The 16,608-nt window shown below is 50.6% G+C and overlaps 1 protein-coding gene across 2 annotated transcripts in view; it reads left to right on the forward strand.

The window, feature by feature from the left end:
- Nucleotides 1-16,608, forward strand: part of KCNH6 (potassium voltage-gated channel subfamily H member 6) — a 100,646-nt gene that overhangs the window by 51,534 nt on the left and 32,504 nt on the right. For both annotated transcript variants that reach the window (XM_084615925.1, XM_084615926.1), the window contains exon 4: nt 12,136-12,347. In XM_084615925.1, the coding sequence (XP_084472051.1) occupies nt 12,136-12,347 (212 nt within the window). The remainder of the gene's footprint in view (nt 1-12,135; nt 12,348-16,608) is intronic.

Below are 16,608 nucleotides of genomic sequence, written 5' to 3' on the forward strand. Positions count from 1 at the left end.
GATATCTTAGCCACTGTGTTTGCAACAAGGGAAAACCCTGTTAATCTACCTGGCTTAGCTCTGACCTGTCATAGAATATCAGGGCTGGAAGGGAGCCCAGGAGGCCATCCAGTCCAACACCCTGCTCAAAGCAGGACCAATCCCCAACTAAATCATCCCAGCCAGGGCTTTGTCAAGCCTGACCTTAAAAACCTCTAAGGAAGGAGATTCTACCACCTCCCTAGGTAACGCATTCCAGTGTTTCACCACCCTCCTAGTGAAAAAGTTTTTCCTAATATCCAACCTAAACCTCCCCCACTGCAACTTGAGACCATTACTCCTTGTTCTGTCATCTGCTACCACTGAGAACAGCCGAGCTCCATCGTCTTTGGACCCCCCTTTCAGGTAGTTGAAAGTTCAAATTCTCCCTCATTCTTCTCTTCTGCAGACTAAACAATCCCATTTCCCTCAGCCTCTCCTCATAAGTCATGTGTTCCAGTCCCCTAATCATTTTTGTTGCCCTCCACTGGACTCTTTCCAATTTTTCCACATCCTTCTTGTAGTGTGGGGCCCAAAACTGGACACAGTACTCCAGATGAGACCTCACCAATGTCGAATAGAGGGGAATGATCATGTCCCTCGATCTGCTGGCAACGCCCCTACTTATACAGCCCAAAATGCCATTGGCCTTCTTGGCAACAAGGCCACACTGTTGACTCATATCCAGCTTCTCGTCCACTGTAACCCCTAGGTCCTTTTCTGCAGAACTGCTGCCGAGTCATTCAGTCCCTAGTCTGTAGCAGTGCATGGGATTCTTCCATCCTAAGTGCAGGACTCTGCCCTTGTCCTTGTTGAACCTCATCAGATTTCTTTTGGCCCAATCCTCTAATTTGTTTAGGGCCCTCTGTATCCTATCCCTACCCTCCAGCGTATCTACCTCTCCTCCCAGTTTAGTGTCATCTGCAAACTTGCTGAGGGTGCAATCCACACCATCCTCCAGATCATTTATGAAGATATTGAACAAAACCAGCCCAAGGACCGACCCTTGGGGCACTCCACTTGATGCCGGCTGCCAACTAGACATGGAGCCATTGATCACTACCCGTTGAGCCCGACAATCTAGCCAGCTTTCTATCCACCTTATAGTCCATTCATCCAGCCCATACTTCTTTAACTTGCTGGCAAGAATACTGTGGGAGACCTTGTCAAAAGCTTTGCTAAAGTCAAGGAACAACACGTCCACTGCTTTCCCCTCATCCACAGAGCCAGTTATCTCGTCATAGAAGGCAATTAGATTAGTCAGGCATGACTTGCCCTTGGTGAATCCATGCTGACTGTTCCTGATCACTTTTCTCTCCTCTAAGTGCTTCAGAATTGATTCCTTGAATACCTGCTCCATGATTTTTCCAGGGACTGAGGTGAGGCTGACTGGCCTGTAGTTCCCAGGATCCTCCTTCTTCCCTTTTTTAAAGATGGGCACTACATTAGCCTTTTTCCAGTTGTCCAGGACTTCCCCCGATCACCATAGGTTTTCAAAGATAATGGCCAATGGCTCTGCAATCCCATCCGCTAACTCCTTTAGCACTCTCGGATGCAGCGCATCCGGCCCCATGGACTTGTGCTCATCCAGCTTTTCTAAATAGTCCTGAACCACTTCTTTCTCCACAGCGGGCTGGTCACCTCCTCCCCATGCTGAGCTGCCCAGTTCAGTAGTCTGGGAGCTGACCTTGTTCGTGAAGACAGAGGCAAAAAAAGCATTGAGTACATTAGCTTTTTCCACATCCTCTGTCACTAGGTTGCCTCTCTCATTCAGGAAGGGGCCCACACTTTCCTTGACTTTCTTCTTGTTGCTAACATGCCTGAAGAAACCCTTCTTGTTACTCTTAACATCTCTTGCTAGCTGCAACTCCAGGTGTGATTTGGCCTTCCTGATTTCACTCCTTCATGCCCGAGTAATATTTTTATATTCTTCCCTGGTCATTTGTCCAATCTTCCACTTCTTGTAAGCTTCGTTTTTGTGTTTAAGATCAGCAAGGATTTCACTGTGAAGCCAAGCTGGTTGCCTGCCATATTTACTATTCTTTCTACACATCAGGATGATTTGTCCCTGTAACCTCAATTAGGATTCTTTAAAATACAGCCAGATCTCCTGGACTCCTTTCCCCCTCATGTTATTCTCCCAGGGGATCCTGCCCATCAGTTTCCTGAGGGAGTCAAAGTCTGCTTTTCTGAAGTCCAGGGTCTGTATTCTGCTGCTCTCCTTTCTTCCCTGTGTCAGGATCCTGAACTCGACCATCTCATGGTCACTGCCTCTCAGGTTCCCATCCACTTTTGCTTCCTCTACTAATTCTTCCCGGTTTGTGAGCAGCAGGTCAAGAAGAGCTCTGCCCCTAGTTGGTTCCTCCAGCACTTGCACCAGGAAATTGTCCCCTATGCTTTCCAAAAGCTTCCTGGATTGTCTGTGCACTGCTGTATTGCTCTCCCAGCAGATATCAGGGTGATTGAAGTCTCCCATGAGAACCAGGGCCTGCGATCTAGTAACTAACGTGAGTTGCCGGAAGAAAGCCTCGTCCACCTCATCCCCCTCCTCCGGTGGTCTATAGCAGACTCCCACCACGACATCACCCTTGTTACTCACACTTCTAAACTTAATCCAGAGACTCTCAGGTTTTTCTGCAGTTTCATACCGGAGCTCTGAGCAGTCCGACTGCTGTCTTACATACAGTGCAACTCCCCCACCTTTTCCGCCCTGCCTGTCCTTCCTGAACAGCTTATATCCATCCATGACAGTACTCCAGTCATGTGAGTTATCCCACCAAGTCTCTGTTATTCCAATCACATCATAATTCCTTGACTGTCTTGCAGCCTAGTCCTTGAGTAGTAGCCCCCATTGTGTGCAGTTGTCTTTACTACATAAAGGGACTTGATTACTTCTGTTGAGCCTAAAAAAAGGGTACTTGGCACCCCCATTGGCTTAAGGAGGTCTGTGGTAGTCTTTGGATTCAAGACCATCCCTGGGAGTCATTAGCACCTTTCTGCATAGCAGTACTTAGCCCTGTCACACACACACCCCTCCACATTGGATGCTGGGCTCTTTTGAGAATGTGGTCCTTATTTAGGTACTTAACATTATACAGCACCTTATATTCAAAGCACAGCTCCCCTTGCCTTCACTTGCATCTCAGAGTGCTCAGCACTTCTGCAAATCCAGAGTCTCAAGTCAGATAGCCAGGAAATGAGGAACATGCCTTTAGTGACCACCTGTGAAAAGTTTGGTTTACATGACTTGCCTAGCATCATACAGGAACTTTGTGACGTGGGCAGAGGTAGACTCCAGGTCTCCAGAACACCCTTAAATTGACTTAACCATGAAGCCATCCTTTCTGTGCCTGCAATCACCTATCGTATCCACCACACCTTCCAACTTCAGCAGCAAAGGTCCTACAGACAACTGCCTTCTTTATTACACAACCCTGATTCATCCCCTGAGCAGGTCCATACTGCGTGTTGAATGAGGCAGGGGTCCACTGGAAGAAATAGTGTATGTGATCATGTAATTAGAGGCTGTATCGTAATGCATTTGCATAATGGGGCTGAATTAAGGTTACACAGACAACCTTAACTCTGGCATTTCTTAACTTTCGAGGGCTTTGCAACCATAATCAAGCTCTATTAACATAATTTTTGTGTGTAATTTCCTATGTTTTTAAAAGAGCAAACTGAAAAAACAGAAATTCCATCCTGTGACATCATCCTGGCACCCACATGGGTCATCAGCAGGGTTGGAACCTCTAGATTTTCTGCACAGACCTCTGTCATAGGAGTTTAGGGAGTAACTGATAACAATAAGAAAAGGAGGACTTGTGGCACCTTAGAGGCTAACAAATTTATTTGAGCATAAGCTTTCGTGAGCTACAGCTCACTTCATCGGATGCATTCAGACAATAGTAGCTTGTTCTCCTCTGTGTGGGCCTCAGAGTAGCAGCTGTGTTAGTCTGTATTCGCAAAAAGAACAGGAGGACTTGTGGCACCTTAGAGACTAACCAATTTATTTGAGCATAAGCATAATTTGCAAACTGGATACAATTAATTTAGGCTTGAATAGAGACTGGGAGTGGATGTGCCATTACACAAAGTAAAACTATTTCCCCATGTTTATTTCCCCCCATCCCCATCCCCCACTGTTCCTCAGACGTTCCTGTTAACTGCTGGAAATGGCCCACCTTGATTATCACTACAAAAGGTTTTCTTCCCCACCCCACCCCCGCCCTCCTGCTGGTAAGAGCTCATCTTAAGTGATCACTCTCCTTACACAGTGCATGATAAACACCCATTTTTTCATGTTCTGTGTGTATATAAATCTCCTCACTGTATTTTTCACTGAATGCATCCAATGAAGTGAGCTGTAGCTCACGAAAGCTTATGCTCAAATAAATTGGTTAGTCTCTAAAGTGCCACAAGTCCTCCTGTTCGGGCCAGCACTAGAGGGAGGATGGGACACTTTGCCAGGGGGTATCACAGATATTTGCTGACAGTGGAGCAATGGTGAGACTCATAGAAGATCAGGGCTGGAAGGGACCTCAGGAGGTCATCTAGTCCAACCCCCTGCTCAAAGCAGGACCAATCCCCAATTTTTGCCCCAGATCCCTAAATGGCCCCCTCAAGGATTGAACTCACAACCCTGGGTTTAGCAGACCAATGCTCAAACCACTGAGCTATCACTCCCCCCCTCAGAAATATTGGGTTCCGTTCCAGGCTCTGGAGGGGAGTGGGCTCTACTGGCTTCAGCCTTCTGCCTCTTCCCCTCCACCCCGAACCTATCCCAGTCCAGTCTCTTCCCCACCCTGGGATCTTTATCCCAGCCCCATTCTTCTTACCTAGCTAGGCCTAGTCTCCTGCTCCAGATTCCCAGTCCCCCTCTTCCCCTCTGCTTCCCAACCCAGTCTCCTGGCTGAGCCAGTCCCATTTTCCCTCTCCCAGCTCCTAATCTAAGCTATTTCTCTCTTTCCCCGCTGGCCTCTAGTCACCTTTTCCTGCCCGTACCCACATCCCCCAGGCCTACTGCCTCCCAGTTGCCCTCCCTGAGCTCCTCCAATCTCAGGGTCCCCCCAGGTCCTTTCCCCAATCTCTTTGCCCAGCCAATCCCAGTTTACACCCATCCCAACTCCTACTCCCAGTTTGCCTCTCCCTACTGCCAGCCTCCACTGCCAGTCCTCCTGCCTTCCCACACCCCTTGCCCCAATCTACTCCCCCCTGCTCCTTTCCCAGAGACGGCTTGTATCCCCTCCGCACTCCGATCCAGCAGTTTCCTCCTCCTCATTGCCTGGGCATTAATAGCAGGGAGCTCAGGCATGGGTCCGGGCAACCTTAACTCTAGCAATCCCCAGCTTTGGCACGCTTGGCTTTGCAATCTGACTGATGTTCTTCTAATGTCGTTTTGGGGTGTGGTAACTTTAGAGGCTGATTTCCAAAGCCCACCTGGGAGATTTAGACGCTCCACTCCCATTCTGTCCAAATCCCTTAGATGGTATTGGAAATCTCAGCTGTATATTTCCCAGCTTGGGCGGGACACAGTAGTCAAACATAGAACAAATAAATCAGGGCAAGTGTTAGCACTTCCCTGGGGGAGAGAATCCACACTAGGATTCTCCTCTAACTGGCAGGGGTTGGGAGAAGGTCCCATGAGGTCTGACTGCACCAGGAGAAAGGGTGACCTGATGTGCCCACCCTGCTAAGGAGAGGCATTTGGGTTTATAAGCTGGACACAGAGGTGGGATGGAGCCAGTGCTCAGAGCTCTGGGTCCTGTCACCAGTGAAATTCTCCGTGTGGCCTTGCATGGCACTAAGAAACTTGGATTTCACTGTGGGATCCCAGCTGATCATGGTGAATGTCCAGGAGTTGGTCTCTGTGGCATAGTGTAGGGACTGGGTCCGTGCTTAATTTGTAATGAAAGAGGTGTAGAGGCTCAAGCAATGATTTACTTTCAGAACTGATGCAGCAAGCCCAGAGGTGCCGGGGCTAAGAACTGCCACAGAGGTGCCGGGGCTAAGCCCTGGCACAAATTAAGCACTGGACTGGGTGACGGCTGGGTCCAGGCAGCCGGGGGACTGGGCTACAGAACCGTTCCTCTCTAGGACACCCATCCAAGGCAATCCTGGACTGGTAGCGACCTAATGTTACCATTGGCAGGCACGGGGATGGCCCAGCCTCGCCGTCTGTCGATTCTGCCCCTGCTAGCCAGACACTAGAATGGACAGCTGAATCCAGAGCAGTTGAGTGTTCATCACAGCCATAGGCAGCAGTCCTATCAGGCCAACCACATGGGCGCCTCCCTGTGGCTGAGCACAGCTCGGCTGTATCCCTGGCCCTGGCCCCCCGGGCCCCCACCTGCTTTGCTCAGGGCACCTGGCTTCATGTGCAGCTAGGTTACATCTGTGTCTCTTGTGTTTTGTTTGTGTTTTTCTTTTTAACAAGGTCAAGGTAAGAGGTTGAAGTTTAGTCTCCCGTCCCTGCGGCGACTCAAAATCCAGCGGAAATCTCTGCCCACCAGTGAGTTTGATGGAGTAGCCATTGACTATGGAAAGGTAACCATAGACTTTGTACGATATAAGCTGATACATTAGGACAGGACCCAGCGCTCTTCCTTGGCTCTCCCCACCCTGCCCCCATCAGTAGCTGCTGTGGCTGGTGCAGTATCTGAATTTAGTGGCTCTGTCTCTTAATGGTTAAACGCAGAGCCAAAGGGACTTTGTGGTTGTTGCCTTTGAGGCTCGGAACTTCAGTGGGGACAGACCCGAGAACCTTCTGCGTTCAGAGCTCCAGCCCTGACCACTAGAACTAAAGGAGAATCTCCATTAGCTGCTGGCAGTATGTAGCCTGTGATGCACAGTTGAACAGCTCTGTTTCCAGCCAGGAGAAAGAAGCGGTACGTACATACGTACAACCGCACATGTTGTGCATTCACACCCACGCCTTCATACCACTGCCCTCAGCTGGCAACAGAGTTTAGTGCAGCAGTGAGGAATGGCTTTTGGAACCCCCAGCGTTTGGATTAGGGGTAGGGGCTAGCTCGTTAGGACTTTCTTTGTCGAAGTGTTAACAGATTCTAGAACCCTTTGGGTAGGAAAGAAAGCCCGGAAAGATTGCACAGATACACTGCTCTTAAGATAGGACATAGCACTGGCTTGAGATGGTGGCACTGGGACCTGCATGGATCTGGTAGAAATCAATGGGCAAAACTCCAGAATTTTGGTGCAAATATTCCTTGAAATTACACATCTCGTAAAATTTTCCTGCCAATCCTTGTGTCACCCCCATGCATTATCATGAGCCCGGAGTTTCAAATACATTCTATCGAGTCATCTTGTCCAGCTCTTCCCCACTATTGTACCAGCAAAGATTATGTTGTCCCTATGCATTAGGGACAGCAACAATCATGACTGCATCGACTTAATGGGGTAGGGAAAAAGTTCTTGGTCTGTTAGTATTAGAACTTTTTAAGAGATTGCCATTCTCATTATCCTCTTGACTGCTGCAAATGTTCCAGGTATGTACAAGTAGCAAGCACATGTGCAGCCAAACGTTCTAGATACGTCTAGGTAGAAGGCACCTGCTGGGCTGCCAAATGCTTTACGTATCTCCTGGTACAAGGTGCTCGGTGTGCTGTCAAGTGTACTTGGTCTGTCAAGAGAGAATACAGCGGCTCTATTAGTTGTTGTTGTAGGTACGTTTTGGGTAAAATGCACCTGGTGGGCTGTCAAAGGTCGTAGGTACATACAGGTAGACAATTCCTGCTGGGCTGTCAAAAGCTCTAAGTATGTCCACGTAGAAGACATCTGGAGTGTTGCCAAGTGCCCCTGGGACAAGTTGACTTTCTGTTGCCTTGAGTGGAGCCTTCCCTGAGTGACAGTTGCCGAGCAAGAGCAAAGGGGCCATCAGCAAAAGAGTTGGAGGTAATAAAATTCAGATCGCTGTGATCCATTTTGCTAAGCCAGAACAGGCTGTGAGCTTCAGAATAAACGTGCAGCTCAATCAGAAGCTCAGTGAAGGTTTTTGAGGACCAGCGTGGTGAGAGAGGCCAGCAGCCTGGCGAAGGGCCTGGCGGGGCCTGTGCAGAATCTCTGCGGACAAAGCAGGGTTGAGCTACTGCCAGTACTTTGGCAGGGTGTTTGGGGTGAGGTGGGGTTAGGTTGGTTTCCCTCAGAAGAGTCACGGACATCACCGCATTCCTGGTAGCCAAGCCCTGCGAGAGCCTGAAATGTGCAATTTGGGCTTTTTACCCTGGCTGACTGCGGGAAAGTCCTTAAATCCTTGGGACCTGGTCTCTGTTGGGCACATTGACAGAAACGCGACACTTCTGGGGTGCTGAGATTTCATGCCACGTGCGTTCCGAGCTGGGGGTTGGTTGTTTTTCAGGCTTGTCATTATAGGCGTCTCTTAAGTCAGGAGACCTTGCCTCAGTGTCCAAAAAACGGAGTTTAGCAGGCACCGAGGAGAGGGTGGGACAGGAAAGCCTGCGAATAACTGAATCTGCATGTCCAGCAGTTTCCCCAGTGGCAGGATCTTGTCTCTGGTGTGGATTAGGCAGCCGCTGTCAACCACAGGTGAAGGACTTTGTACATTGAACCACCCTTGGTTCTTTAAACTCCCTCAGCAGGCAGTGGGGAGAGAAAAGGGCGTGTTTAGCTTTTCACTCTCATGCCTTAGGTCCTAGAAACACTGTGAATCGAAGCCACCGAATGCCAGGTAAATCCACTTCTGGGGTTTCCTCTTTTTCTCTTGCTCCAGCCTGTTTCCTATCTGCTAGTGGCTCAGCAATACCTTGCAAGCTACTCCATGCTCAGCCAGGCTTAACGGAACAGGATGTTGTTGGTGCGTCCCGCAGTCGTACATGGAGTCGGGGCTCGTAGGCTCTTAAGGCTAGTGGGATTCCATTAGTCATGTAACAAGGTGTGCTCAGTTCCGGTCCCAGTGGGAGCTTAACCCACGACACGGCAGCGCTACCCAGCCCTCTGTCTTTCCTCTTTCCTGACCCTACTCCCCTCCCGCCTCAGCATTCCAGGGCTCCTCCTAACCAAACGCTCTCTCCTGGCTGTCTTCAAGCCCAGGGGCGACTCCCTGATTCTGAGGGACTTGAAGACTCCTCCCAAGGAGAACTGTGTCCAGTCAGAGACCGAGTCCCTCCTGGAAAAGGAGAGCAGGCCGAGCCTGGAGGCCATCCCCACCGTGCATCACTCGTCCCCGAAACGAGAGCCTCCCTTCCTGGGCCCACTGGGGTCCGAAGCTGCTTGGGGCTTGGTTCGGCTTCACCCTGGGGGCAGCCTCCGCAGGGTCTCCTCCTTGGACAACTTTGAGGTCACCAGGTCTGAGTTCCAGAGAAAATTCAGGGAGAGGAGGGCAAACTCAGGTAGGGGAAAAGCACAAGCAGATGTGTCGCTACCAATGGGGAGGTGGTGCAAAACTCTTCCAGCAGACGGGCCTTCCTCTCATCTGCTCTGAGGGTCCCTGGGGGAGTTTTTCCCTACGTTGCCTTAAAGAAGCAGCGGTAAGGGGGGTGTCTCCCAGAGCATAAACTGACTCCAGTATGTTTCCAAGTGCGGGGATCTCTGGATGTGTCTTGGCCTGTAGATCTGGCTGTGTGTCTACAGCCATTCCCGAAATGGATTTAGGCACCTAAGTCCCACTGACACCAATGGGAGTTGAAATCATTGAAACCAATGGGAGTTAGGCGCCTGTATACCTTTGATGATCTAGGTCTGTGTGTGACAGTCTCTGAGTGAACCGATCTGCACTGTAAATCCGCCATGTCCAAACCCTTCCAGGCTCTTTCCTGACTCCGGTCCCACTGCTCCCAAAGGGGGAGGAGTGAGTTTAGATGAGTGAATACGGTAGATGTAATACATATAATCTTCATGTTCTGAGGATGAGGGCCCAAGTATTTAATCCGGAAATCCCATCACCATGGTCACGGCGTGTCATTGACCTTTGCAGAGGATACTGAATCGGGAGGCATTGCAGATTTCATGAAAAATATCAAGGTTTTGAAATGTGTTTCGCTCGGCATTGGAACCAAACATGAGAGAGAGCCATGCCGGCAGAGCCAAGAGCTCCATGGTTCGGGCACTCAGCGGGCAGCTGATTCGGAGCAGGGCCTTGACACTGGATCCCCCGCATGCCAGGCGTGTGCCCTGACCACTGGTATGGGTCCCTCTCCATCGTACCAGAAATGCCAGCCTGGACCAAAACGTCCTCGAAGCTGGCACTTCTCTGCAGTGAGTTTTGGGTTTGGCAAATCGGCATTTTTTGACTTTAAAAAACAAAAAGACGTTTCACGAAAAATGTCCAACCGGCTCTACTGGAGACATGCAGAGAGGACAGAGCAATAATCCGGAGAGACCTAGAAAGGTGGCTGAAAGAGCCTGAATTAAAGAAAAAAAGCAAAGTGGATACACTGGGGCAGAAAGAATTCATCATATAGTCACGTGATGGGAGATAGAGAGCTGGGGAGAAGTAAAGCTGAGACAGGCCTCAGGCCTAGGTTTTCAATAGCTCAGAGACACATTTTTAAGTGCCCAGCACCCACAATCGGAGCTGGATTTTCTGAAGAGCTTTAGCCTCCTAAATGAGGCCAGATTTGCTCAACAGCCCCCAGTGTGATCCCTGTATCTAGACTTTCAGAAGAGCTCAACACCCAACAGGTGCTCAGTGTGCTGAGCATGTGTGAAAATCTTCCCCACTTCAGGTGGGATTTTTCTAAGCTGTCAGCATTGGCCTACCTCTGTTCCCATTGATGTCAGTGGGAGCTTTCCCATTGACTTCACTGGGACTAAGGGTAGGGCAGTCCCACCCTTGTTTTGTTCTTTCGACCCTCTGGCCCCTTGAGGTGAGAGTGGACAATAAAATAGACAGGAGTTTGCTATGTCTCAAAGAAGGCCAGTGCACTTTGGGGCTGCGGGTGCAGAGATATCAGGCATTGAGGCAGGGAAGAATTAGTCCTTCTCTGTAAGGCTCTGGGACAAATGCAGCTGCAGTTTTGTGTTCGTTTCTGGGCTCCTCGTTCTCATAAGAAAGATACTGGCCAATAGGTTGGGGACCAGAGAAGAGAAACTAAAACGGTCAGCAGGCTGGAGGGATCTATTGAGGAGGAAAACTGGAATGAGCTGAATATGTGCCGCTTGGCTAAGCCACGGTCAGGGAAGGGAACATGAGAGTCCACAAATACTGAAAGGTTGTAAACCCGAAGGAGACAAATAAGGCTGGGGAGAACAGGGGATGGAATGAAGGAAGGTTGACACGTAAGCTGTTTGTATTTGAAAAATTGAGGGTGTTTTAGGAAAAATGACCTGCTGGTGAGATCCACTGGGCTGGAGAATCATGTCCCAGGGAAAGGGGTAGAAGCCTTAATGCCTAGAACATTAAACTAGACTGGAAGAATGCTAGGAAAATACCCCACAGGGAACAATCCTGCCCTGGCCCATGGGGATGGATTGGATGGGATGTGGTACGGCTTTGGGGGCAGATCGTAGGACTCCATCTGTGCTCTCTTTGCCCTGCCAAAGCAGCACTCAATTCCGCGTCCCTCAAGGAGATGTTAGTTTGAGGAGCCAGGACGAACAGCCAACCCAGCTCAGAGGGCAGGAGAAGCTGAGGTAAAAGCCTCAAGAGTCTTGCCGGTGGAGGCCCGCGGCCTGATGGGCCCCATCTGTAATTTTAGGCTTTGACAGTTTTCTGGATTCTGTTTACATTCGTATCCTGCCACTGCAGCGTCGGCCCCCACCAATGGCTATCAGAATCCAGGCCAATTGGCCTGGGCCTTAGCAGTGACTAGGGATCCACCATTTTTCGGCACCAAGCTTGAGACACCTGAAAGGGGCTTTGTTTTTAGGGGGTGGGTTCTCAGCTCTTTCTGAAAAGCAAGCCCCTTTCAGGTGCCTCAAGTTGGGCACCCGAGATCACGAGTGGCTTTGGAGAATTTTGACCTTTGTGTTTGGGTACCAAGGCAAAATGGGCCCTTTGCAATAGCGTTGTCTCTCCAGACAGGTTCTCTCAGATGGCTTATCCTGGGCTCCCTTGTCCACAGAGACTAGAACGCTGATGGTTAATTGTTGTTTTTGTCGCTCTCCTGAGCGTTTCTCTCCTTCCTGAATTTGTTCCAGAGGCCTCCCAAGCCAAGCCCAACCCCCAGAACTCCACCTCGGACTCCGACCTCATGAGGTACCGCACCATCAGCCAGATCCCGCAGTTCACCCTCAACTTTGTGGAGTTCAACCTGGAGAAGCACCGCTCGGGCTCCACCACTGAGATCGAGATCATCGCACCCCACAAGGTGACAGAGCGCACGCAGAACGTCACCGAGAAAGTCACACAGGTACAGGGGGCAGAGGGGCATTCTCCCCAAGCCAGGGGCACTCCTGGGAGGTGGAGGGAATGATTGTGCTAATTCGTGGAGCAGGCATGGGGTGAGGGTGGGTGTGCATGCTAATTCGTGGAGCAGATTTGGAGGGGAGGGGCAGATCCCACTAGTTTCTGGAGCAGATTTGGAGGGGAGGGGCAGATTACTTTGCAGAGCAGAGCGAAAATGGGAATTTCTGTCCCACAACAAATTGCAATGTTTTGATGACTTTTTTTTTCTTTTGCGGGTCCAAATGTTGAAATCTTGAGATTTTTCACTGAACGAAAAGTTTCGAGTTGGAAATGGCAAAATGTGTCGCCTTGGGGTCAATTCAATGTTAAACTGCATTTCTCTGCAGGGCCACATTGCCTCCTGGGAGCTGTGTCTCAGGTCCCCTTTCTCCCTTGTGGGCTGGCCTCCCTGGCCAGACTACGTCTCCTGTGGGGAGAAGTCGGGATCCTGGAGGCCGTTCCCCATTGTCCATAGTGTAGTGGGGACACTCGCGATCGTTTGTGGAACAGCCGCGGGGTAGGGGGAGATTCACGCATTTGAAGGAGCAGCTGAGTGGGGACAGGGCAGGGTCCCTGCATGCTTGGTATTCAGTTCCTCATCTCCCCTCCGGCACAGCCGGGGCTGGGGACGGACACACCCAGCTGGCAGCATTTCACTCTGTTTGTCCATGCTTCTCTCTTTGCACCTGGGCTCCCCCAGGGCAGCCCCACTGAAAGCTGTTCCCAGTGCATGCGTGTGGCTCTCCAGAGGGCTTCCCTCGCTCATGGCAGAGAACAAGAGATTGTGGCCCAGATGGGCTCCAAACACATTCTGACGTGTTTTTAACCCCAGAAAACCAGCGTCTGCAGGATGCTGGCCATGACACTGTCTGTCTGTCCAGCCTAGAGGGGCTGCTGTAGGGCAATCCCCATCGTGACTAGGAGCCACCGTGCAGGGGAGGTTGTGCTGTGGGGTTGCTGTCACTGTTTGGGGGCATAGTCACTAGGGTTCACACAGGGCTAGATTGTCATTGCCCTCCTCCGCCATGCAGGGGAATCACAGGGTGGTCGATTCTCCCTTACTCCTCTGCTCGGATTGTGGCTACTACTTGCCTTTCACCCTCCGCTACAAGCATCTGAGGCGTGGGGCCGTAGGGCAGAGAGGGGCAGGGACTAGGAGGAGCCCTGGCCCATAGCTGGTGGGCATATGAAAGGCGGGAGCTGCTTGACCAAAGGGTTGAAGTAATTCCTCCTCCCCCAGAGCAAGGGGGAAGCAGGGATGCAATGGGGACTCGCTGGGGCAGTTGGCAGTTATGATCTAGCCCATAGTAATCACCACCTCCCCCACCCTCCCTCTCTTCCTTCTGCTCGGTGGCTGGCTGGGAGGTGTTTGGGCTCAGGCTAGGTACAGAACAGCTCAGCCCGAGCCTGTGGGCCCGGCCCTCCACTGGTGGAAATCAGCAGAGCTTTGGCGAAGGGAGTGGGCCAGATCCTAGCTGGCATAAAGCAGCGTCGCTCCGGGGAACCCTTTGTGGATTGATGCCAGCTGCGGGGCTCTCCCTTGCTGTTGGCTGGCACGACACCATCGTTCTTCCCTGGAGCCAAAAAGCTGTTCGTCTCGGTAGCAAACCTCCCCGACAAGAGTGTCGTTTTTCCTGGGTGAAAATTCTTTGTGTCTCAGCAGCAATGGGAGTGCGGGGGGGGGGGGGCAGACCCACATGGTGCGTGTGTGAGTGAAGTCTGCATCGTCATTCGTGCACCCCTGAAATAAGTCAGATTAACTTTCTTTTTTCTTCCTGTGGAATAGGCCCAAGGTCTGGCAGGTTTTTCTACCCAGCTGCAGGGGGAAAGGGATGTACCTGCCTTCGGCAAGGCTGTCCCTTACCCCCACTCTTCGGGAGATCCGCCCCAGCCGACGTCTTTGCGTGGGCTGTGGAGGTCTCCTTTCTGCGCGCTGACTGCAGGAATTGGTGGAGGGGACACCTGCAAGCACAGGGGCTGGTGGTTGCTCCGGCAGTCACCAGGTGGCAGTGTCCCTTCACCACATGGGACGCTGCGCAAGGTGATGGTGTTTCCATCTTCCAGGCTCCTTGGAAGGGAAGGGGGCGCAGAGGGGTGGGGGGGTTACATTAACTGGGAAATACCCAGCTGCCTCCTTCCCACCTAGGGGTAGATCTGTCAGACAGCAGAGAGCCTGGCTCCAGGGAGCCTCTAATGCATAGACTGAGATCGCACATCCCTGGTATCCGCCGTGGCCTTAAGATGCCGAACTGCAGGGATTCCCGCTTCCACCCGCAGAAGTAAATGGCTCAGGGAATGAGACCTGCAGAAAGGCACTAGTGGAAGAGCAGAAGGTCTTCAGAATGGAGAGAGGTAAATAGTGGTGTCCCCCAGGGGTCTGTACTGGGCCCAGACCTATTCAACATTTTCATAAACGATCTGGAAAAACTGGTGAACAGTGAGGTGGCAAAATTTGCAGATGATACAAAACTACTCAAGATAGTTAAGTCCCAGGCAGACTGGGAAGAGCTACAAACGCATCTCTCAAAACTGGGGGACTGGGCAACAAAATGGCAGATGAAATTCAATGTTGATAAATGCAAAGTAATGGACATTGGAAAACATAATCCCAACCATACGTATAAAACGATGGGGTCTAAATTAGCTGTGACCACTCAAGAGAGAGATCTTGGAGTCATTGTGGACAGTTCTCTGAAAACATCCACTCAATGTGCAGCGGCCATCAAAAAGGCGAACAGAATGTTGGGCATCATCAAGAAAGGGATAGATAATAGGCCAGAAAATATCATGTTGCCTCTGTATAAATCCATGGTACACTCCCATCTTGAATACCGCGTGCAGATGTGGTCGCCTTATCTCAAAAAAGATCTATTGGAATTGGAAAAGTTTCGGAAAAGGGCAACAAAAATGATTAGGGGTCTGGAATGGCTGCCTTTATGAGGAGAGTTTAATACAACTGGGGCTTTTCAGCTTGGAAAAGAGACGACTGAGGGGGGGATATGATAGAGGTCTATAAAATCATGACTGGGTGGAGAAAGTAGATAAGGAAGTGTTATTTACTCCTCCTCATAACACACGAACTAGGAGTCACCAAATGAAATTAATAGACAGCAGGTTTAAAACAAACCAAAAGGAAGTATTTCTTCACACTACACACAGTCAACCTGTGGAACTCTTTGCCAGAGGATGTTGTGAAGGCCAAGACTATAACAGGGTTCAAAAAGGAACTAGGTAAATTCATGGAATGTAGGTCCATCAATGGCTATTAGCCAGGATGGACAGGGATAGTGTCCCTAGCCTCTGTTTGCCAGAAGCTGGGAATGAGCGATAGGGGATGGATCACTTGATGATGACCTGTTCTGTTCATTCCCTCTGGGGCACCTGGCACTGGCCACTGTCGGAAGACAGGACACTGGGCTCGATGGACCTTTGGTCTGACCCAGTCTGGCCGTTCTTATGTTCCTGGATGGCTTGGGAGGGATGGGCTCAGGGGCAATGCCACCTCATGGCAGAACACACAAAACAAGCCGCATCTCTGGGGGTGTGGAACTGGTGGGTGTCAGCCAGAGCCCCTGAATGTTGCTGTAGGTCCCACTTGTGCCCTGCTCATGCAGAGGGGCTCCCTGCAGCCTTTCCCTGCCCCCCAGATCACCTGTGCAAAGCAAGGTAGGATTTTGCCCCACATTTTTTATTCTGGAAGGTCTTTGGGTCACCTGTGGAACTCTCTGCTGCAGGATGTGATTGAGGCTAATAGCTCAGTAGGTGCCAAGAAGGGATTAGACACTGAGAATAACCATCGCAGAATCACTAACTAGGGTGCAAATTATACAAGGGCTGTCAATCCCCAGGATTCAGGACCCACCGTAAGAGAGACAGGGAACCGGGGGACGAGTGCAGGACTGGCTGCCAGGCTAGGGTCTGCCTCCTAAGCAAATAAAAGACAATGGTTTTAAAGAATCACACAGGATGTTATTTGAGTTTAACTGAATGAACTAAAAGTCGCTAAGAATTGCTCTGATGTGGAGTGCAGACGGGACAGTGGGAGTGAAAGCAGATATTACCCAGGGGGTAGTGTGGGAGTAATAATTATTATTAATAACTGTATAGCAGCATTACTGTTTGTTATACTTTGCACCTAGAGAGCACATTGCATCCAAGGATCTTGCAAGGCTCCTTAGCCTGTGAGCTCCTTGGGTTAGGGCCTGTCTCTTCTTGAGTGTCTGGAA

This window comes from Lepidochelys olivacea (assembly GCF_965140295.1).
Source record: "Lepidochelys olivacea isolate rLepOli2 genome assembly, chromosome: 27".
NCBI lineage: Eukaryota > Metazoa > Chordata > Testudines > Cheloniidae > Lepidochelys > Lepidochelys olivacea.